This window comes from Chiloscyllium punctatum, chromosome 37, assembly GCF_047496795.1.
Source record: "Chiloscyllium punctatum isolate Juve2018m chromosome 37, sChiPun1.3, whole genome shotgun sequence".
Classification (NCBI taxonomy): domain Eukaryota; kingdom Metazoa; phylum Chordata; class Chondrichthyes; order Orectolobiformes; family Hemiscylliidae; genus Chiloscyllium; species Chiloscyllium punctatum.
The window spans coordinates 55,657,508-55,681,403 of record NC_092775.1 but is presented as its reverse complement, the minus strand read 5'-3'; the positions used below and the strand labels follow the sequence as shown (position 1 = coordinate 55,681,403).

Sequence of the window (23,896 nt, the reverse complement as noted above, 5' to 3'; positions counted from 1 at the left end):
TGAAAAATTCAATCCAGTTCGTATTACACGACTTGCCTTGCAAAACGTCATGATGACTGTTCCTAATTAGGCCATGTGTTTCCAAGTGCATGTAAATCCTATCCCTAAGAACTTTCTCCAGTAGGTTCCCATTAACCAATCTGAACTCACTAGTCTAATGTTTCCTGGATTATCCCTATTTTCCTTCTTGAACAGAGGAACAACATTAGCTATTCGCCAGTCCACCAGGACCTCACTGGATGCAAGGATACAAAGATCTTGGTCAAGGCCCGGGCAATCTTCTCTCTTGCTTCTCTCAACAACCTGAGGCAGGTATCATTGGGCCCTGGGGACTTATCCACATTAATGCTCTTCAAGAGATCCAACACCACTTATTTCTTGATCTCAAAATACCCGATCATATTGGCATGCTCCAAATCCTTCTCCTAGGTGAATACCGACGGAAAGTACTCATTTAGGATCTCGTCCACGTCCTCTGCCTCCAAGTATAAGTTCCCTCCTTTATCATTGAATTATCCTACCTTTTCCCTAGTTATCTATTTATTTTAATACGTGTACAGAATGTCATGGGATTCTCATAATCACTATTTGCCAAGGTCATGGCCTCCTGATTCCCTGCTCGAGTTCTTTCCTGCATTTGTTATATTCCTTACAGACCATGTCCAATTATGACTGCCTAAACCTTACATATGCTTCTTTTCCCTTTTGACTAAATTCACAACATTCCTTGTTATCCAAAGGGTCGTGTATTTTGCCATCCTTGTCTGTCTTCCTTAAATGAACATCCCAGTCCTGAATCTGATCTACAGCAGTGCAGTGGGGGAGCATTCAAAGAGGGGACAATAGAGGCCCAACACTTTAGGGGGAAATACAGGAACAATAAATTCAGGGAACCCTGGACATCTAGGACAATTCAGGACTGATGAGGAAGAATAGAGTCCAAAGGGAACAATTCAACCATGCATGAGAGGAATATAGGAGATGCAAAAAGGAACTTAAGAAAGAAGAAAATTAGAAGAACTAAGATGGAACATGAAAAAAGACTTGCAAACAGGATTAGAGAAAATTCTAAGATGGTGGCAGAGTAGGATGCGACTGCTAGAGTTCATCGGCTCCATCCATTTCTTTCTCTCTTTTTATTTTCTCAGTTTCTTTTCTGATTTCTTCTCCTGGACTCAGCGTGGACTCGGCAAGGTATCCTCCCAGCATGGTGTGATGGCCTCCCAGCTTGGCTTGGGAGTTTTTCAGCAACCCATGGTGGTCTTTTGGCCCAGAATGGGAGTCTTTCGGCAGCTCATGATGGTGTCTTGGCAGCATGTGGCGTTATCTCAGCCTGATATCCAAAGTGGCCATTGCTGAGTGGGTCCCAGTGCCTACCAATGATCAGAGATGGCAGACAGGTCCTGTGTTCAGTCGCTGCAAGTAGGTCCTGCCCATGGATTCCTGATGAAGGGTTTATGCCCAAAACATCAATTCTCCTATTCCTTGGATGCTGCCTGACCTGCTGTGCTTTCTCCAGCACCACACTCTTGATTCTGATCTCCTGCATCTGCAGACCTCAGTTAGAATAGACTAGCATTCCTACAGTGTGGAAACAGGTCCTTTGGCCCAACAAGTCCACACACGACCCTCCAAAGACTAACCCACCCAGACCCATTGCCCTACCCTATAGTTACCCTTGATCAATGGGCAATTTAGCATGGCCAACTCACTTAACCCACACATCTTTGGATTGTGGTAGGAAACTGTGGAGCATCTAGAGGAAACTCACGCAGTTACAGGGAGAATGTGCAAATTCCACACAGACAGTCGCCCGAGGCTGGAGTCAAACCTGGGTCCCGGTGAGGTAGCAGTGCTAACCACTAAGCCACCATGCCGCCCCAACTTTCTCCTGGAAAATGGGATAAGGAAAGTTCAATGAAGTTTTAACTGCTATGGACACAATGTTTTGAAATGTTTTTGCTGTAGACCTCTTTGAATCTATATAGAAACGTACACTTTGCCTTTGTTGAAAGAAGCATATCAGGCCAGACAAACAAGGCCCACAGGAAACTTCTGCAAAGCCTGTTGACATGGTCTTATTAGTGCTTCTCTGTGGTTCAGGGCTCAAAGCACTAAATACCGCCAGTCTTGCTTATCAATGTGGGCATGAATTGCATGTATCTTCAACCTACAGTAGAATTGAAAAGGGTGGTGTTGGAAAAGCACAGATCAGGCAGCGTCCGAAGAACAGGAGAATCGACGTTTCCAGCATAAACCCTTCATCAGGAATGCAGGGAGGGCGGTGAAGGAGGTTAAGAGATAAATAGAAGGGTGGGGGAGAGGCTGGGGTAAGGTAACCGGGAAAGTGATAGGTAGATGGAAGTGGGGGTGTGATAGGTCAGAGAGGAGGGTGGAGTAGATAGATCTCCAGCATCTGCAGTCCTCACTTCCACCCACAGTGGCTGAGCCTGACCTAGAGCCAGGAGCAATTTCTCTGCTGATCAGATCACATGATCCACAAACAGTGGTACAGAGGAGTCGCTTATTCGAGTTACAGGCAGCCACAGCCATCGGCAACAAAGCAGAATGGATCAGCTGCAGAATCTCAATTTCTGCTTCTAGGAGCTACTTCTGAGCAACATGCCAAAGATATTTGATTGCCACTTTGATTCACTTGATCAGATCCAGGTAAGTAGAGAATAAAGACCTGTCAGTTTCTGTCTCCCATAGCACAGCCTCCACAAACCACAGACCCCGCTAGACAATTGCCCAGATTAGTGAAAGTAGCTGAGAACTCTGCATGCCTTAGCAGTGACCATTCCAGTGCCTGAGTCAAGATCCTCTAAACCCCAAGTATGGGATAGTAACTATTCTTTCATTGTACCATCATAAAGCACCTCCGGAGTTATTTAGCTAGGCTTCAATCACTAGTCCTCTAGCTTCATAAAATGCAATGTGTCAGCATGTGCAATACACAAATTCAGTCTATGTAAATCCCAGACTTCCAACCATAAAAATGATATTTTTTTCACATACACCATCAATTTCAGAGTGCAATTCACATTATGCAGCAGAAATGAGAGTTTTATCCTTCTTGCTTTGAAGACAATGTCGCTGATCTTTAGAGCTCCAAGACACAGAGGAACAGATTCAGCCATGGCAAGCTCTTTGCCCGTTTTGCCAGAAATGAAAACTTCTTCCACCCCAGCATACCACAACCTGCACTTTCTCCAGTTAAGCTGAGGGCTGTTGAAGGCAAGTTTCTTGAAGGTAATGATTCCTCACTATGATACTTTGATACTTTTTTAGATCATCTTTGATTAATATCTGAGTTCTGAATCTTCCACCCGTCTTGTGTGCAGCCAGAGCTTCTACAACGTAGGGATGGAGAGAGATGAGTGTTAAAGGAGTTTGGTAGGAAGTTCAAAGCAAGACTTCGAATTGTAATCCTTCCTGTGCCATGTGGCAGTGAAGCTAGGAGTAAAGTTAAACAAGTTGCTAAAGAACTGGTATAGGAGAGAGAGCTTCAGGAGTGTAGATCATTGGGATGCCTTCTTGGCCAAGTAGAACCTGGACAAAAAGGGACAGGTTGTACCTAAACTACAGGGGCACCAATATCCTGGCAGTGAGGTTTCCTGGTGCCACTTGGGAGGGTTTAAAATAGTGTGGCAATGGGGTCAGGAACCAGTGCTGTAGGTCAGTAAGTGAAATGGCCAAGCAAAAGTTAGAGACTACGGCCAGTAAGACTAAGAGGGAGAACAGACAGGGAAAGGTTACTGAACACAGCAGGACTGGCAATTTGATTTGAATTTGTTTGAATGTGTGGAATGTGATAGGTAAAGCAGATGAAATTAGAGCTTAGATTAATACTTAAGCTATTGTAGCTATTAGAGACTTAGTTAGTAGAATGACAAGATGACATGTTCTGGGATTTGGATGTCGCTGGCAAAATAGAGATGGATGTAAATGAGGTGGGAGAGTTGCATTATTGATATAGGAGAAGAATATCACAGCTGTACTGAGAGACGATACCTAGGAGGGCTCATCCTGTGAGGCAATAGGAGTACAGTGCATGGATAGGTAGGGTGCAATTACTTTGATCATATTGTACTACAGGCCTCCTAACAGCCAGCGCGTGATAGAAAAACAGATATGTGGACAGATTATGGAAAAATTTAAAAACAGATTTGTCATGGTGGGTGATTTTAACTTTGCCTATATTGACTGGGACTCACATAGTGCCAAGGGCTTGGATGGGTGGGGCATTTGCTAAGTGTGTCCAGGCTGTTGTTTTTGAAAACTAGGGGCCATACTAGACCTGGTATTGGGCAATGAGCCTGGCCAGGTGATTGAAGTTGCAATTGGGGTGCGTTTTTGGAGCAGTTACCATAATTCTCTAAGTTTTAAGTTATGGATAAGGACAAGAGTAATCCTTGGATCAAAGTATTAAAATGGAGAAAGGTCACAATGCCAGGAAGGAACTGAGGAATGTAGATTGGAAGAGGGAGTTTGAGGGTAAATCCACATCTGGCCTGTGGGAATCTCTCAAAGGCCAGTTGGTTAGAGTTCAGGACCAGCATATTCTAGTGAAAATTATGAAGGATGGTAAGAGTTGGGAACCTTGAACAAGAGAACTGCTCTTGTGACACCACCATCTTACCAGATCATAGGGACTGCTCTCTTATTAGAGAGAAGCAACTGGTGGTGATTTAACCTGAGGGCCACCAGACCTCAGCGGAAGGAAGATGTTGAGAAGGAGAGTCCTTCATGGTAACCTCAAACCAGTGATGGGAATTGGGCCCACGCTGTTGGTATCACGCTGCTCTGCAAACCAACTATCCAGCCAACTGAGCTAAACCAATTCCTTAGCTTAGTCAAAAAAATAAAAAAAAAGAGGCATACATAAGATTTAGGAAACTGAAGAAAAACAGAAGCCTTGAAAAATAAAAAGAGAGCAAGAAAGAACTCAAACAAGGAATCAGGGGAACTAAAAGAGGCCTTTGGCAAACAGAATTAAGGACAGTCCAGAGGCATTTATACATATTTAAGGAGCAAGAGGAAGGCGAGGGAGACGATAGGTCCATTCAAGGACAAAGGATGGAGTTTATGCATGCAGCCAGATCAATTGGGTGAATTCTTTAATGTATATTTTGCATCAGTATTCACAAAGTAGAAGGACATGGTGGATTAAGAGTCACAGGAGGGGAGTGTTGATATTCCAGTGCATGTCAGTATAAAAACAGGAGGTGGTGTTGGAAGTTTTGAAAAGTATTAAGCTTGACAAGAAGCCTCATGGAATTTAACCACAATGATGAGGGAGGCAGGGGAGTAAATTTCTGGGGCATTGTATGAAATCTTTGTACCCTCTCTAGTCACAGGAGAGGTCCCAAAGGACTGGAGAATAGCCAGTGCCATTCCTTTGTTTAAGAAGGGCAACAGGAATAATCTGGCAAATTACAGGCCAGTGAGTCTTACGCCAGTGTTAGGGAAATTATTAGAACCCAATTTCTTAGGGATAGAATTTACTTACATTTGGAAAAATATGGAGTTATTAGCATAAACAGTTGACTTTGTGCAGGGAAGACAGTGTTTCACAAACTTTATTGAGATTTTTGAGGAAGTGACAAAGATGATTGATGATGGCATTCCTTTCCCATCTTCAAAGAAGGGCTTATGCCTGAAACGTTGATTCTCCTGCTCCTTGGATGCTGCCTGACCTGCTGTGCTTTTCCAGCAACACATTTTCAGCTTTCCCATCTTCGGGCAAGTTGTAGCATATTGCGCCCATAGGTGTTTGCAAGGTTTGTAGCTCAGGTTGAGGTTTAGGGTGTAGGTTTGCTCGCTGAGCTGTAGGTTTGATATCCAGACGTTTCATTACCTAGCTTCACTTGGAGGTCGCCACCAGCCAGGCAATGATACCTAGCCAGGTAATGAAATGTCTGGATATCAAACCTACAGCTCAGCAAGCAAACCTACGCCCCATGATTGATGATGGCAGGGTGGTAGATGTTGTCTATATGGTCTTTAGCAAGGACTTTGATAAGGTCCCTCATGGCAGGCTGCGACAAAAGATAGGATAGGATCTGTGGTGAGCTGGTAAGACAGAAACCAAGAACTGGCTTGGTTGTATAACACATAGGGTGTGAAGATCTGTGACCATTGATGTTCTGAAGGGTTCAGTGCTGAGGCTTCTGTTGTTTGTGATGTACATACATAAATGATTTAGAGGAGAATGTAGGTGGCTGGATTAATAAGTTTACCTAAGGATCAGTGATAGTGAGAAAGATTGATAGAGGATATAGCAGGATATAGATCAGCAAGAGACTTGAGCGGAGAAAAGGGAGATGCTGTTTATTCAAGACAAATGTGAGGTTTAGGACAAATAATGTAGGAGGGAAGTATACAGAGTCAGAACTCTTGATAGCATCACCATCAGAGGGATCTAGCCATGCAGGTCCACAGTTACCTAAAAGTGGCAACACAGGTGGATAAGGTGGACAAGAAGTCATATAGATTCACAGATTCATACAGTGCAGAAAAAGGTGCTTCAGCCCATTGAGTCTGCGCTGATAATGACCACTAAAAGTGTGCTAATCTGAAATTCCGGTGCTTAATTCATATCCCTGACAATCCCAATACCTTTTTTGGAAATGGTGGAAGGTGTTATGAAGATGTCAGTGTACTGTACCTTTAAGAAAGTTAACAGCTAGTAGAACTACCTGGCAGTACCAAGTGTCCTCAACAAGATACAATGTAGCATGTGGTCTAGCAGTTAGGGCAGCTGGTTGCCTGGAGACAAAAACAAATTTGAATTTAGATTAGATTGCCTACAATGTGGAAATAGGCCCTTCGGCCCAACAAGTCCACACCAACCCTCTGAAGAGAGACCCACTTCCCTCTGACTAATGCACCTAACACTATAGGTAATTTAACACGGCCAATCCACCTAACCTGCACATCTTTGGACTGTGGGAGGAAACTGGAGCACCCAGAGGAAACCCACACAGACATGGGGAAAATGTGCAAATGCCACACAGTCACCCAAGGCTGGAATCGAACCCAGGTCCCTGGCGCTGTGAGGGTGCAGTGCTAACCACTGAGCCACCTTGTCACCCATGTGGATAAGGTGGGCCAATCAGTTTAAATTATACCCCAAAATACCAACCTCCAATCAAGTTCAAATTGAGTATATTGACAATCTTAAAAGCCATTAACACAGTTCAATGCTTTGGGGACATAAGACCAGGGAACATTGAACAGTTGGGAGGAGAACTGCCACACCACCAACATGTAGAGACTGCCCAAAAAATAACTCTCTTAGAGGTACCTTCATCGATCTGTGACTTGTGAAGCATAATCCCTAAAAGACAACAATAAGATCGAAATAGAAGATTCAATAGACAATGATGGACAATCGACAATAGGTGTAGGAGTAGGCCATTTGGCCCTTCAAGCCAGTATCACCATTCATTATGATCATGGCTAATCATCCACAATCAGTATCCTGTTCCTGCCTTATCCCCATAACCCTTGATTCCACTATCTTTAAGAACTCTATTCATCTCTTTCTTGAAAGTATCCAGAGACTTGACCTCCACTGCCTTCTGGGGCAGAGCATCCCATATATCCACCACTCTCTGGGTGAAGAAGTTTCTCCTCAACTCTGTTCTAAATGGCTTACCCCTTATTTTTGAACTGTGTCCTCTGGTTCTGGACTCACCATCAGCGGAAACATGCTTCCTGCCTCCAGAGTGTCCAATCCTTTAATAACCTTATACGTCTCAATCAGATCCCCTCTTATCCTTCTAAACTCAAGCGTATATAAGCCCAATTGCTCCAGTCTTTTAACATATGATAGTCCCGCCATTCCGGGAATTGACCTCGTGAACATACGCTGCACTCACTCAAAAGTCAGAATGTCTTTCCTTAAATTTGGAGACCAAAACTGCACACAGTACTCTAGGTGCAGTCTCACCAGGGCCCTGTACAGCTGAAGGACCTCTTTGCTCCTATAATCAATTCCTCTTGTTATGAAGGTTAGCATGCCATTAGCTTTCTTCACTGCCTGCTGTAATTGCATGCTTCCTTTCATTGACTGATGTACAAGAACATTTAGATCTTGTTGTACTTCCCCTTTACCTAACTCAACTCCATTTAGGTAGTAATCTGCCTTCCTGTTCTTGCCACCAAAGTGGATAACTACACACTTATCCACATTAAACTGCATCTGTCATGCATCTGTCCACTCACCTAGCCTGTCCAAGTCATCCTGCATTCTCATAACATCCTCCTCACATTCCATCCTGCCACCCAGGGCTGGCTGGCTAGTTTTGAAGACTTGATTTTTTGGTAAATCTGAATCGGGGAGTTAATCGGACTAGTATTACAGAAGAGAAGTATATGGAAGTACTAGTATTATGGGGCGGTACAGTTGCTCAGTGGTTAGCACTGCTGCTTTACAGCACCAGTGACCCCGGTTCAATTCCAACCGCAGGTGACTGTCTGTATGGAGTTTGCACATTCTCCCTGTGTCTGCATGGGTTTCCTCCGGGTGCTCTGGTTTCCTCCCACAGTCCAAAGATGTGCAGGCCAGGTGAACTGGCCAAACTAAATTGCCCATAGTGTGAGGCGCATTAGTCAGAGGGAAATGGGTCTGGGTGGGTTACTCTTTGGAGGGTTGGTGTGGACTTGTTGGACTAGCTGGCCTGTTTCCACACTGTAGGGAATCTAATCTAATCAAAAGGGAAGGTAAAAGATAGGTTAGCAGAAGGAGTTGTAAATAGTTGTTAGAATTATTCTCTGTTAAACTTTAAGAAATAAAGTTGCTAATTTTTACTTTAAATAGTTCTCGGTTTCTCGAATTTTCACAGATTACTGCAAGGGATAAACCTTTTAAATGAAGCAGGAGGGTTTACACCTTGTCATAACAAAGGTTTCCAGCTCCACTATCTTACCAGGCAGTGCATTCCAGATTTCCACCTCTTGCTAAGTGAAGAATTATTTTCCAAAATCTCCTCTGAATCTCCTGTCCCTTACCCTAAAACTATGCCGCCTCATGACTGAACACTCAAACAAGGGGAACAGTTGCTCTCTATTCACCCTGTCCATACTCCTCAATCTTATACACCTCAATCATGTACCCCCCTCAGTCTTCTTTGCTCTAAAGAAAACAATCTAGTCTCTCCTCGTAGCTTAATTTCTCCATCCCAGGCAACATCCTGGTGAATCTCGTTTGTACTCCATCTAGTGATATCACATCTTTCCTATCATGAGGCAAGCAAAACTGCACACAGTACTCCAGATGTGGTCTGACCAAAGAACCGTACAACTCCAGGATTAGCTCCTTGCTCTTATACTCTGTACCATGACTAATGAAAGCGGGTGCCCTATATGTCTTAACTATTGTCTTCATGTGGTGGAAAGTGAGGACTGCACATGATGTGGATCAGAGTCAAGAAGTGTGGCAGTGGAAAAGCGCAGCAAGTCAGGCAGTATCTGAGGAGCAGGAGAGTTGATGTTTTGGTCTTAACGTTTCATCGTCATGTGCTCTGCTGACTTCAGGGCACTGTGAATAATTGCCCAAGATCCCACTGTTCCTCTTAGCTACCCAGTGTCCTGAAATTTATTAAATACTCCCTCATCTTGCTTTGTCTTCCAAAGTGTATCACCTCACACTTATCACAGTTAAATACCATTTGCCATTGCTCTGCCCATCTGACCAACCCATCTATTTTTTCCTGTAACCTACAACCATCATCACTATTAATCAATCTACCAATCTTGGTAAGAGCAAATTACTGCAGATGCTGGATTCTGCACTGAAAACAAAAAAAAAGCTGGAAACCACAGCAGATCAGGCAGCATTTGTAGAGAGTGAGCAAGCTAACGTTTCTAGTCTAGATGACTCTTCATCAGAGCCAATCTTGGTGTCATCTACAAATTTGCTTAATATTCTCCCGACATTTTCGTCTAATACCATTTATACACATACGAAACAGTAACAGTCCCAGTCCTGATCGTTATGGTATATCAAAGGACTCTGGCCTCCAGTCACTCAAACACTACCACTACCCTTTGTGTCATTTTATTAAGCCAGTTTCTGATCCATTCGCCAGGTTTCCCTCAATTCCATGTGCTTTAACCTTCTCAATCAGTCTCCCCTATGGGACCTTGTCAAAAGCTTTACTAAAATCCAAATAAACGATATCAACTGAACTTCCCTCATCCACACACTTGATCACATCTTACAAAAAATTTTAACAAATTTCTTAAGCATCACCTCCCTCTGACAAAACCATGCTGACTATCTCTAATTAATCCATGCCTTTCTAAGGGGGTATTAATTTGGTCTTTCAGAATTTTCTCCCTGATGTGAGATTCACCAGTCTGTAATTTCTTGCTTCATTTCTATCACCATTCTTGATAAAGTGGAACCACAATACCTGTCCTCCAGTCCTTTGGCATTTACCCCTGTGGTCAGAGAGGAATTAAAAACTTGTGTCACAGCCCCTGCAATTTCCTACCTTGCCTCCTACAGCAGGCTGGGATGCAATTTATCCAGGTCAGGGGATTTGTCTGTTTTTAAGCCTGACAGAGCCTACAATACTTCCCCATTTCCTATGTCAACCTGTACAAGTTCCTTACAGTCCCTTTTCCTGAATTCCTTACTTACATTCTCCTTTTCTGGAATGAAGACCAAAAAGAAGTATTTCGGCAACATCCTGAAGCTTCACACATAGGTTGCCCCTTGGTCTCTAATGACTCTTTCCCTGGTTACCCACTTCCCTTTAATATACTTATAAAATACATATGGCATGCTTGCATTATTGGTCAGGGCATAGAGTTCAAACATTAGTGAGTCATGTTGCAACTTTAGTTGTATACAGCTTTAGTTAGGCTATATTTGGAATAGTTTGTATATTTCTGGTTGCCATGCTAGCAAAAGGAAATGGAGGCTTTAAATAGTTTACCAGGATGTTGCATGGTTTGGAAGGTATTATTTGAGGTCAGATTGAACAAACTCTTCAATGTTCAAGGCCCCAAACAATTTTCAAATAAAGCATTGATTTACTTGTACTTTTTTCAATTGTATCTACCAAATTCACTGCTAACTTTGTTGTGTTCTTTACATTGACAAAACTAAACACAGACTTGGAGACCACTTTGCAGAACATCTCTTTCTGTCAAAAGAATGAACTCAATCTTCTTGCTTGCCATTTCAATGAACCGTCTTACTCCCATACTAACATTTCCCTCCTGTACCGAATACACAGATCCAAAGGTCATCACAGGAACTCCACCTTAGGCACTTTAGAGTCTCTAGGACTCAGCAATTAATTTAACAACAGTTTCACACGCCCCTCCCCAAATAATACACGTATCTTGTTATGCCTTGTTGACCTTGTTGTCAGCTTGATGGTCCCACTTTGTCCTTTTAATCCTGGTCATTTATTTCTGTGTCACTCTTCTACCATCAATAGCACTCGCTTTGCCTTTTGCTCTGGGCACCCTCCCCAAATTTTCAAGACACTCCTCTTTCTTTGTCAGCAGTGTACGGTCACAATTTTCCAACTCTTTCTGTTCTGAAGAGGAGTCATATTGAACTTGGAACGTTAACCCGGTTCCACTCGCCAAATGACTAGACCTACTGAGTTTCCCTGCACTGTTTTATACACTGAAAGTAGTTCAGAGAGGGTTGAACAGGTTGGGACTCTACTCATTGGATTTTAGAAAATGACAGGTGATCTCATTGCAACGTATAGGATTCTATAGGTGCTTGAAAGGATAAACGCTCAGAGATGTTTTCCCTCATGCAAGAGTCTCAGACCAGAGGACATAGTCTGAGAATAAAGTGGTGCAAATTTAAGACTGAGATGTGGAGGAATTTCTTCCCTCAGAGAGTTGCCTTTGGAACTCCTTGCTACATAGAGCTGTGGGGATAGACTTCTTGTATACATTTAAGGAAAAGACAGATAGAATCTTGAACAATCGTGGACTCATGGTCTACTGGAGAAGAGCAGAGAAGCAGACATAAGGAATATTTGATCAGACATGGTCATAGAGATGTACAGCACGGAAACAGACCCTTTGGTTCAACCTGGTATAGTTATGATGTGGAGGAGCCAAATAAACCTGTTGGACTATAACCTGACATCGTGTCGTTTTTAATGAGGTATACATAATTAAGTTTGCAGATGACACCAAAATTGGAGGTGTAGTGGACAGCGAACAGCGTTACCTCAGATTACAACAGGATCTGGACCAGATGGGCCAATGGCCTGAGAAGTGGCAGATGGAGTTTAATTCAGATAAATGCACAGTGCTGCATTTTGGGAAAGCAAATCTTAGCAGGATTTATACACTTAATGGTAAGGTCCTAGGGAGTGTTGCTGAACAAAGAGACCTTAAAGTGCAGGTTCATAGTGCCTTGAAAGTGGAGTCACAGGTAGATAGGATAGTGTAGAAGGCATTTGGTATGCTTTCCTTTATCGGTCAGAGTATTGAGTATAGGAGTTGGGAGGTCATGTTGCGGCTGTACAGGACATTGGTTAGGCCACTGTTGGAATATTGTGTGCAATTCTGATCTCCTGATGCAAGCTCACTGATGATGTTACCTAATATGGTGACAAAACATCTAAAAACGAACCTTCCAGCTCAGTGAGCAAGCTTGCATCCACAATATGGATATTTTTCAATATGTCACCATCTATTTCTCCACATTCTATATCTTCCATGTTCTTCTCCATAGTAAACAGTGATGCAGAATACTCACTTAGCATTTCCCCCTTCTCCTGCGGTTCCACACATAGGCTGCCAAGCTGATATTTGAGCGGTCCTATTCTCTCCCTAGTTACCCTTTTGTGCTTAATGTATTTATAAAATCCCTTTGGATTCTCCTTAGCCCTATTTGCCAAAGCTACCTCATGTCCCCTTTTTGTCCCCCTGATTTCCCTCTGAAGCATACTCTTACTGCCTTTTTACTGTTCTAAGGTTCACTAGATCTCTACTGTCTGTAACTCACATATGCTTCCTTCTTTTTCTTGACTAAAACCTCAATTTCCCGAGTCATCCAGCATTCCTTACACCTACAAGCATTGTCTTTCACCCGAACAGCAACATACTGTTTCTGGTCCCTCACTACTGACTGCTTCCCATTTTCCAGCTGTCCCTTTACCTGCGAACTTCCGCATCCAATTAACTTTTGAAAGTTCCTGCCCAATATGGTCAAAATTGGCCTTTCTCCAATTTATAACTTTAACTTTTAGATCTGGTCTATGCTTTTCCATCACTATTTTAAAGCCAATAGAATTATGGTCTCTGGCCCCAAAGTGCTCCCCCACTGACACCTCAGTCACCTGCCCTGCTTTATTTCCCAAGAGTATGTCATGCTTTGCACCTTCTCTAGCAGACACATCCACATACTGAATCAGAAAATTTTTCTTGTACCCACTCAACAAGTTCCTCTCCATCTGAACCCTTAATGCCATGGCATTCCAAGTCTACATTTGGAAATTTAAAATCCTCTACCAGGACCATCGTATTATTCTTACAGATAACTGAGATTTCCTTACTAATTTGTTTCTCAGTTTCTAGCTGATGATGGGGGCATCGATAATACAATCCCAATAAGGTGATCATCCTTTTCTTATTTCTCAGTTCCACCCATATAACTTCCCTGAATGTATTCCCAGGAATATTTTCCCTAAGTACAGCTGCAATGTTATCCCTTATCAGAAACACCACTCCCCCTCCTCTCTTGCCCCCTTCCTATCGCATTTGTATCCTGGAACATTAAGCTGCCAGTCCTGAACTATATCTCTGTAATTGCTATGATATCCCAGTCCCATGTTCCTAACCATGCCCTGAGTTCATCTGCCTTCCCTGTTAGGCCTCTTGCACTGAAATAAATGCAGTTTGATTTACCTAATTCTCTGCTTTGTTCCTGTCTTCCATGACCGTTTGACAGTCTCCTTTTCCCAACCAGTCTCAAACTGATCTCTTTCCTCACTATCTCCCTGGGTCACACCCCACCTTACTAGTTTAAATCCTCCCAAGCAGCTCTAGCACATCTCCCTGCCAGTATATTAGTCCCCTTCCAACTCAGGTGCAATCCATCCTTCTTGTACAGGTCACTTCTACACCAGAAGAGATTCCAATGATCCAAAAATGTGAATGTTTCTATCCTGTACCAGCTTCTCAGCCACGCATTCATCTACTCTATCCTCCTTTTCCTCATCTCATTATCTCATTGCACTGGGAGTAATCCAGATATTACTACCTTTGAGGACCTCCTTTTTAAATTCCTGCCTAACTGCAAGCATACTCCCTTTGGAATCTCATCCTTTCCCCTTCCTATGTCATTAATTCCAATGTATACAATGGCCTCCTGCTGGTCCCACTTCCCTTTGAGAATATTCTGTACTTTCTCTGAGATATCCTTGATCCTGGCACCAGGGAGGCAACACTGGGGATTTCTCACTGTCAGCTGCAGAAGAGTTTGTCTGTGCCTCTGACTACAGAGTCCCCTATCACAATCAATTGCTTGGAACGTTACATACCACTCGTTTCATTCGAGCCACTCTCAGTATCAGAGATTTGACTGTTTATGCTACTGTTCCCTGACAGTCTATCACCCTCTACATTTTCCAAAAATAAGTTCTTGTTTTAGATGTGGATAGCCACAGGAGATTCCTGCACTATCTCTCCTACCTTTCCGGAAGGTAACCCATTTACCTGACTGTCAGTGGTTTTTCTCCCTTCCTATAACTGCCATCCATCACACTCCCTAGCTCCTGTAAATTCTTCTTTACCTCTGACTTCTCCTGCAAACGATCCATGCGATCTGATAGGATTTGATTAGATTCCCTACAATGTGGAAACAGGCCCTTCGGTCCAACAAGTCCACACCGACCCTCCAAAGAGTAACCCATCCAGACCCATTCACCTACTCCCTACTAATGCAGCTATCACTATGGGCAATTTAGCATGGCCAATTCACCTTACCTGCACATTTTTTTGGATTGTGGGAGGAAACCCCTGCAGACACAGGGAGAATGTCCAAACTCCACACAGACAGTCGCCTGAGACTGGAATAGAACACAGTTCCCTGGTGCTGCGAGGCAGCAGTGCGAACCACTGAGCCACTGTGCCGCCCCAAAGATTTGCAACCAAAGATACTTATTGCAGACATAACCATCAGTAACATGGAAATTCTCCCTAATCTCCCAGATCCAACAAGAAGAGCACATCACTCTACTAAAGACCATCTATGCATCTTAACAAACTACAGAAAATAGTACAGTCTTACTGCTCTAAAAATCACGAATCCAGGCTAACTTAGTACTTATGTTTTATATTTTTAAATTTTAATCAAGAGACAGATCTCGGCAAAATATATAACCAAAAAAGAACCCACTCTTACTCACTATTATAAAAAGACACTTAAAAACCATGCCCTTATCTACTCCTGTGCTGTGAGTTCTCCCACACACGTTCCTCCAAGGTCAACTATGAATTTTGCTGTTAAGTTTTCTTAGGCACATTCTCATGCCCAGAAATACTTAGCTCAAACAGCAAAGGCAGCAGTTGTGCAAATTCACTGCTCTGTCAGACAGCAGTGCAGGTTTCTTTCTTTGTCTCTCTCACTGACCATGTGGTCACTGCCTTTGTTCTCTTACTCATTTTTAAAGTGCCGTTGTTTTGATTTTTGTTTCCCCAAAGCTCCAAACTAATGCAACAGCCTATAAAACAATTACTGCTCCTGGAATTTGAGGTAATCATCTCCAATGCATAAAATACCTCAAAAAAGGAGCAGCTCTTACAGACACAATTTGTTCCCATACTCCAATCTGGATTACCCAGAATCCTATCGAATAGCTTGAAGTGCCGAACGGCCTATTCCTGTTCCTGTTTCTGCTCTAACCTCTTGTTGTTTTATTGTGCATATATGTCTCAGAAACAGTTTTCTTTCTTTCAAATAAAGTTATCTTTCTTTCCTTTTTCTTTCTAATTTTTTTATTCATATTTAATAACTATTTAATCAAATAATTGTTTAGTACCAGGTCACTCGTTCCATTTATACCTTAGTACTGCACCAAATTTAAGTAAAACCTCTCCAAGGATTTCTCATGTTACACCCAAAGCTCGTCTAACATCTACAAGGTACAAGTCAGTAGTGTGGTGGAAAACACCCCACGCACACGAATAGGTGAAGCTCCAACTATGTTCAAGAAACTTGACACCATTCAGGAGACAGTAGCCTATCTATCACCATCAGCACTCACTTCCTCTACGAACACCATACCATCTACAAGATACAATGCAGCAACTTACTAGGTCTCCTTCAACAGCACTTCTAAAACCCAATGATCTCTCTTCCTTTGAAGCACAAAAGTAGCAAAAGCATGGAAATGTCACTGCCTGCAAGTTTCCCTTCAAGCAACACACCATCCAACCTTGAAAATGTTTTGCCAAGCTTGCAGTGTTGAGTAATCAGAATCCTGGAGCTCCATCCCAAACAACTGTGCTATCCACCATGGACTGCAATGGTTCAAAAAGACATCTCACCAGCACCTTCTGAAATGGACAATAACTGTTGCTCAAGTCAATGACACTTACATCCCATGGAAAATTAAAGAAAACATCAACAAAGCACAACTGTAAAAGTGTGCCTGTGATTGGTGGAAAGTAATTGGGTTAGTAAATTTGCGGATGACACTAAGGCCGGTGGAGTTGTGGAGTGTCAAAGGATGTTGTCCATTACATTGCAGAACTGGGCTGAGAATGGCAAATGGAATTTAATGCAGAAATGTGTGAGGTGATATACTTTGCAAGGAGTAACAAGAATACAGTGTACTGGGCTAATGGTAAGATTCTTGGTAGTGTAGACGAGCAGTGAGATCTCGGTGTCCAGGTACATCGATCTCTGAAAGTTGCCACCCAGGTTGAATGGGTTGTTAAGAAGGCATACGGTGTGTTAGCTTTTATTAGGAGAGGGACTGAGTTTCGGAACCATGAAATCATGCTGCAGCTGTACAAAACTCTGGTGTGGCCACATTTCGAGTATTGCATACTTTTCTGGTTACCATATTATAGGAAGGATGTGGAAGCTTTGGAAAGGGTTCAGAGAAGATTTAGACAATAGACAATAGACAATAGACAATAGATGCAGGAGTAGGCCATTCTGCCCTTCGAGCCCGCACCGCCATTCAATATGATCATGGCTGATCATTCCTAATTAGTATCCTGTTCCAGCCTTATCTCCGTACCCCTTGACTCCACTATCTTTAAGAGCTCTATCCAATTCTTTCTTAAAAGAATCCAGAGACTGGGCCTCCACTGCCCTCTGGGGCAGAGCATTCCACACAGCCACCACTCTCTGGGTGAAGTAGTTTCTCCTCATCTCTGTCCTAAATGGTCTACCCCGTATTTTTAAGTTGTGTCCTCTGGTTCGGCACTCCCCCATCAACGGAAATATGTTCCCTCCTGCCAGAGTGTCCAATCCTTTCATAAGCCTATACGTTTCAATCAGATCCCCTCTCAGTCTTCTAAACTCAAGGGTATACAAGCCCAGTCGCTTCAGTCTTTCCGTGTAAGGCAATCCTGCCATTCCAGGAATTGACCTCGTGAACCTACGCTGCACTCCCTCAACAAGATTTACTTAGATTACTTACAGTGTGGAAACAGGCCCTTAGGCCCAACAAGTCCACATCGACCCGCCGAAGCGCACCCACCCAGACCCATTCCCTAACACTACGGACAATTTAGCGTGGCCAATTCACCTAACCTGCACATTTTTGGACTGTGGGAGGAAACCGGAGCACCCGGAGGAAACCCACGCAGACACGGGGAGAATGTGCAAACTCCACACAGTCAGTCGCCTAAGGTGGGAATTGAGCCCGGGTCTCTGGCGCTCTGAGGCAGCAGTGCTAACCACTGTGCCACCGTGCCGCCCATTTACTAGGATGTTGCCTGGTATGGAGGGAATGTCTTACAAAGAAAGGCTGAGGGACTTGAGGCTGTTTTCGTGAGAGAGAAGAAGATTGACAGGCGACTTAATTGAGACATGTAAAATAATCAGAGGGTTAAATAGGTTGGACAGCGAGAGCCTTTTTCCTCAGATGGCGATCGCTAGCACAAGGGCACATAGCTTTAAATTGAGGGGCAATAGATATAGGACAGATGTCAGAGGTAAGTTCTTTACTCAGAGAGTCAGTAATAGGGCGTGCAACAGTAGTAGACTTGCTAACTTTAAGGGCATTTAAATGTTCATTGGTTAGGCACATGGACGAGAATGGGATAGTGTAGGTTAGATGGGCTTCAGATTGGTTCCACGTGTCGGCGCAACATTGAGGGCCAAAGGGCTTGTTTTATGCTGTAATGTTCTATGTTCTAATTGAAAAAGAATTGTAGTAAGTCAGCAAAAGGCCATGTTCTTATTTTAGGCCTTCTAAGACACAAACAGTACTTTAATAAATAAAAAATAAAGTTTTCCTTATAACAGATATAAAGCTAAAATCATGGTACCAGAAATCAGTTATGATTTTATATAATTTTGTAAAATTATCTTTATAAAGCAATATATCAACAATGACAATGTATCAAATACAGTCTGAAAATATCAAAGTTTGAAGGTGTAACGTAACTGTAAAAACACAAGTTATCATGATTAAAAAATAATACCATTCCAACACAGGCCCTTGATTCAAAGAAGCAAGGAGGGTCCACATGGTTGACACTGTCTAACATCACTGCATTTGAAATGTTACAAGGAACCAAGTCAGGAACTAACAGCTTTCAGAATTATTCTTAACTGTTGTAATTTGAAGAAAGTGCTGACAACAACTGGACATCAATGAAATTTAATTATACTTAAGCATCTATCTTTACACATGATAATCTCTTAAAATTGTTTTTTAAACATAGAAAATGCTACATATTTTCTCGTGTACAGACCCAGCTATTCTGAGCTTCAGGTTTCTCGTCAGCCTTACCTATTGAGGAGATCTAGACCTTTGTTCAGAGGTTTTTTTTTCTCATTTGTATATTTTGCAGCAATTGCACTGATCATTGTTTCAGTAATCGTACTCTCCTTCCTTATGGAATATTTCCACTGTGAAAACACACAAGTCAAGTTAAACATAAAACTACAATGAAATGAAGATAATAAGAAAATATGAACATTACACAACAATGTAAAATGATGGAACATACAATTAAGTATCATTTGAAAAGTCTGGATCACAAAAATATGCAAAGAAACACGTCATGGTAAATGTGGAGCTAAGTGGTAGATTTCTTCAGTTATTACTTGGGCTGGGGGGCTACATCTGGGAGGGCCAGTAGGGAAATAGTAATGTTACTGGTACTAGTAGGAGAAAGTGAGGACTGCAGATGCTGGAGAACAGAGCTGAAAATGTATTGCTGGAAAAGCGCAGCAGGTCAGGCAGCATCCAAGGAACAGAAGAATCGACGTTTCGGGCATGAGCCCTTCTTCAGGAATGAGGAAAGTGTGTCCAGTAGGCTAAGATAAAAGGTAGGGAGGACGGACTTGGGGGAGGAGCGTTGGAAATGCGATTGGTGGAAGGAGGTCAAGGTGAGGGTGATAGGCCAGAGTGGGGTGGGGGCGGAGAGGTCAGGAAGAAGATTGCAGGTTAGGAAGACGGTGCGGAGTTTGAGGGATTTGACTGAGACAAGGTGGGAGGAGGGGAAATGAGGAAACTGGAGAAATCTGAGTTCATCCCTTGTGGTTGGAGGGTTCCTAGGCGGAAGATGAGGCGCTCTTCCTTAGCATAGCAACACGACAGTTGGAGGAAGAGTGCCTCATCTTCTGCCTAGGAACCCTCCAACCACAAGGGATGAACTCAGATTTCTCCAGTTTCCTCATTTCCCCTCCCCCCACCTTGTCTCAGTCAAATCCCTCCAACTCAGCACCGACTTCCTAACCTGCAATCTTCTTCCTGACCTCTCCGCCCCCACCCCACTCTGGCCTATCACCCTCACCTTGACATCCTTCCACCAATCACATTTCCGACGCCCCTCCCCCCTACCTTTTATCTTAGCCTGCTGGACACACTTTCCTCATTCCTGAAGAAGGGCTTATGCCCGAAACATCAATTCTCCTATTCCTTGGATGCTGCCTGACCTGCTGCGCTTTTCCAGCAACACATTTTCAGCACTGGTACTTGTAATCCAGTAAGTGTTAAGAATAACTAGTAAACCAGAGGAACGGCAGATTTGAATTGCACCACAACAGATGATAAAAAATTGAATGCAATGAATAAATCTGGAATTTTTTTAAAGAAGTAAAATGATGACAACAAAACATTACTGATTGTTACAAATACCCGTCTGGTTTGTTATTGTCCTAGACAAAAGGAATCTGCTATTCCTACCTGGTCTTATATATCTGTGACTCCAAACTAACAGCAATGTGATTGCCACTTAAATGCCCTCTCAAATTACTTAACAACCCACTCATCTCATACTTAGAGTTAAAATAACAGAACAAAACCAATTGGACCATCTTGCACTGACTGAAGCATAACAAGCAACAATGGCAAACCTAGGCAAGACAACCCTGCAAATCCCTCCTTACTAATATCAAGGGGTTGAAACAAAATTGGGAGAGGTATCCCACAGTCAAGAGACAACCTGACAGAGTCATATTCAGGGAATCAAACTTACACACAATGTCTCAGATGCCACTACCATCATCCTGGTAATAGAATAGAAGATGCCCACTAGAGGTGGTGGCACTATGGTATACAGTTGGGAGGGAGTTGCTTTGGGAGAACTCAATGATTAATCCAGATATCACTACATCTCAATGCAGCATTGGAAGTCTTGTGTTCATTAGAACCAACTGACACCCTGGCCAATGAATTAGTTCTCCTTCCCACGTAACACCACTTGGATGAAGCACGTATGTGGAAAGGTCATGTACTATAGATGATGATTTCAATGCCCATCACCGAGAATGGCTTGGTAGTACTATAATAAAGAGAGTTATTGGACCAGCTGCTGCACTGGCAGTTCCATCTTACAAAAGGATTCTTTCCTTCATGTTGTGTTACAGCATACTAAATGGGATTTAGCAACTCAAAATTGATGAAGAGACACTTTGGGCCAGCTGCAGCAGCTGGTGAGGAAACCAGGAAAAGGGAAAAATAAATATCCACACCAATCTACCTGTTGTAGATCTGTCTGTCCTTGCCAATGTGAATAGTGGTAACCACCATACAGTCCTTACAGAGACAAAGTCCTGTTTTCACACTGAGGAGACATTTTGCAGTGTGACATTATCAATGTGTCAATGTAACTTTGAATAGATCTAACAACTCAAAACAGGGCAACCATGAGGCACTGTGGGCCATCAGCAGCACAAATGTACTCAAACATGATCGGTAAACTTATGTCCCATCATACTCTCTATTCTTTTAATTATGATCGAGAAGGAGGAGGACCAGCGTTCATTCAATGAGTGCAGACGGGTATGCATGGAGCAGCAATACCACAAGTAAAAAAGACACGGAAACCTGGTGAAGCTACTGCACAGAACTAGCTGCATGCCAAACAGCATGAGGCAAACAAAGCTAGGTGATCCCATAGCAAATAGAGTGCAGAATTTATTCTGCAGTCCAATGACACACAGTTACAAATTAAACAGTTAACAAGAGGAGACTCCACAAACATTCTCATCTTGCTTGACGGTGGAGCCCAGCACACCAGTTTCCAAATATGTGATATGTTATGTTCCCAGCTGATATTATTCTGGATGAGGCAGATACCATTCTCATATATAGATAGAGTCATAGAGTACTACAACACGAAGATAGGCCCTTCGGCCCAAACTGGTCCATGCTGACCAAACTGTCCATTCACACTAACCCCATTGCCATGCATTTGGCCCATTGCCATGCATTTGGCCCATATCCTTCAAAATATTTCTTATCTGTGTATTTGCCCAAATGACTTTTAAATATTGTTAATGTACCCACCTCAATTACTTCAACTGGCAGCTCATTCCATATGCGTATCACGCTGTGTAAAAAAGTTGCCCCTCAGGTTCCCTTTTATTCTTTCCCCTCTATCCTTAAAGTGGTGTCCTCTACTCCTTGATTCCCCAACCCTGGGAAAAAGGCTGAGTGCATTCACCTTATCCATGCCTCTCATGAGCTTATACACTTCTATAAGATTCCCTCTCAGTCGCTAAAGAAAAAGGTCTAGTTTGTCCAACTCTTCCTATAACTCAGCCATTTGAGTTCTGGCAATATCTTTGTAAATTTCTTCTGCACTCTTTCCAGTTTACTAACATCCTTCCTATAGCAAGGTGACTGAAACTGAACACAATACTCCAAGAGCGGCTTACCAATGTCCTGTACAACTTTAACTTCCCAATTTCTATACTCAGTGCCCTGACTGATGAAGGCCAATGTGCCAAAAGCCTCCTTCACTGCCCTGTCTACCTGTAACTCCACTTTCAGAGAACCATGCACCTGAACTCCAAGGTGCTTCTGTTCTACCACATTCCTTAAGGCCCTACCATTCACCATGAAAATCTCACCTTGATTTGACTTTACAAAATTAAAGAACGCATGTTTATCTATATGAAACTTCATTTGCCATTTCTTGCCCCAGTTCCTCAGCTGCAATTTCTGATAACCTTCCTCATTGTCCACAATATCCCCTATTTTAGTGTCATCTGCAAACTTACTAATCATGCCTTGTACATTCTCATCCGAGTCATTAATACACTTAACAAACAGTAATGGGCCCAGCACTGACCCCTGGGCACAGGCCTCCAGTCCAATATGCATCCTTCCACTATTACCCTCTGGTTCCTACCATCAAGCCAATTGTCTAATCAATTTGTCAGCTCACCTTGGATTCCATGCAATCTAATCTTCCAGAACACCCTACCTTATCAAAGGCCTTACTGAAACATACAGAATACATCTACCGCCGTGGCTTCATCAAACATCCTGGTCACTTAATAAAAGAACTCTCACAAATTTGTTGAGGCATGATCTCCCATGCACAAAGCCATGCTGAACTACTCCTAATAAAACCCTGTCTTTCCAAATGCATGGATATCTTATCCCTCAGAATCTTCTCAAGTAACTTACCTACCACAGGTGCTAGGCTTACTGGTCTATAGTTCCCAAGTTTTCCTTTGCAGCCCTTTTTGAACAAAGGCACAACATTCGCTACCCTCCAGTCTTCTGGGACCTCAGCCTTGCTAATGATATGAAAATATCAGCCTGCAATCTCCTGTCCCTGCAATTTCTTCTGTAGCCTCTTGTAGGGTTCTTGGATCAGGATCAGGAGATTTATCTACCTTTATACATTCTAATACATCAAACACCTCCTCTACTGTGATATGGATTGCCTCCATGATATCACCACTAACTTCCCCAAGTTTCCAAGTCTTCATGTCTTCCTCCATGGTGAACACAGAGGAAAAATATACACAGAGGACCTCACCCATCTTCTGCAGTTCTTCACTGTCCACTTTAGTTCTTGAGAGGTCCTATTCTCTCTCTCGTTATTCTTTTTCCTTTAACATATTTAAAGAACCTCTTTGGATTCACTCTAATCTCAGCCAAGGCTATCTCGTAGACCCTTTTCACCCTCCTGATTTCTTTCTTCAGTAAACTTTTGTATCTCCTCTACACCTCCAGGGATTTGCTAGATCCCAGCTGCTTGTACCTGAGCCATACCTGCTTCTTTTTTGGTCAAAGCCCCAATATCGCATCATCCACGGTTCCCTATTCCTGTCAGCCTTGCTCTTCACAGGAACATATGGTCCTTAAATTATAGCTAACTCACTTCTAAAGGCCTCCCAATTGCCGAAGATTCCTTTATTTGCAAACAAACGACTTCAATCTGTCTAATTCCATCAAAATTCGCCTTG

At 42.8% G+C, this 23,896-nt stretch overlaps 1 protein-coding gene across 1 annotated transcript in view; it reads right to left on the bottom strand.

The window, feature by feature from the left end:
• LOC140463231 (synaptonemal complex protein 2-like) overlaps window positions 1-23,896 on the bottom strand; it is a 377,524-nt gene that overhangs the window by 264,575 nt on the left and 89,053 nt on the right. The window contains exon 3 of the mRNA XM_072557016.1: window positions 18,975-19,093. Coding sequence (XP_072413117.1) covers window positions 18,975-19,093 — 119 coding nt within the window. The remainder of the gene's footprint in view (window positions 1-18,974; window positions 19,094-23,896) is intronic.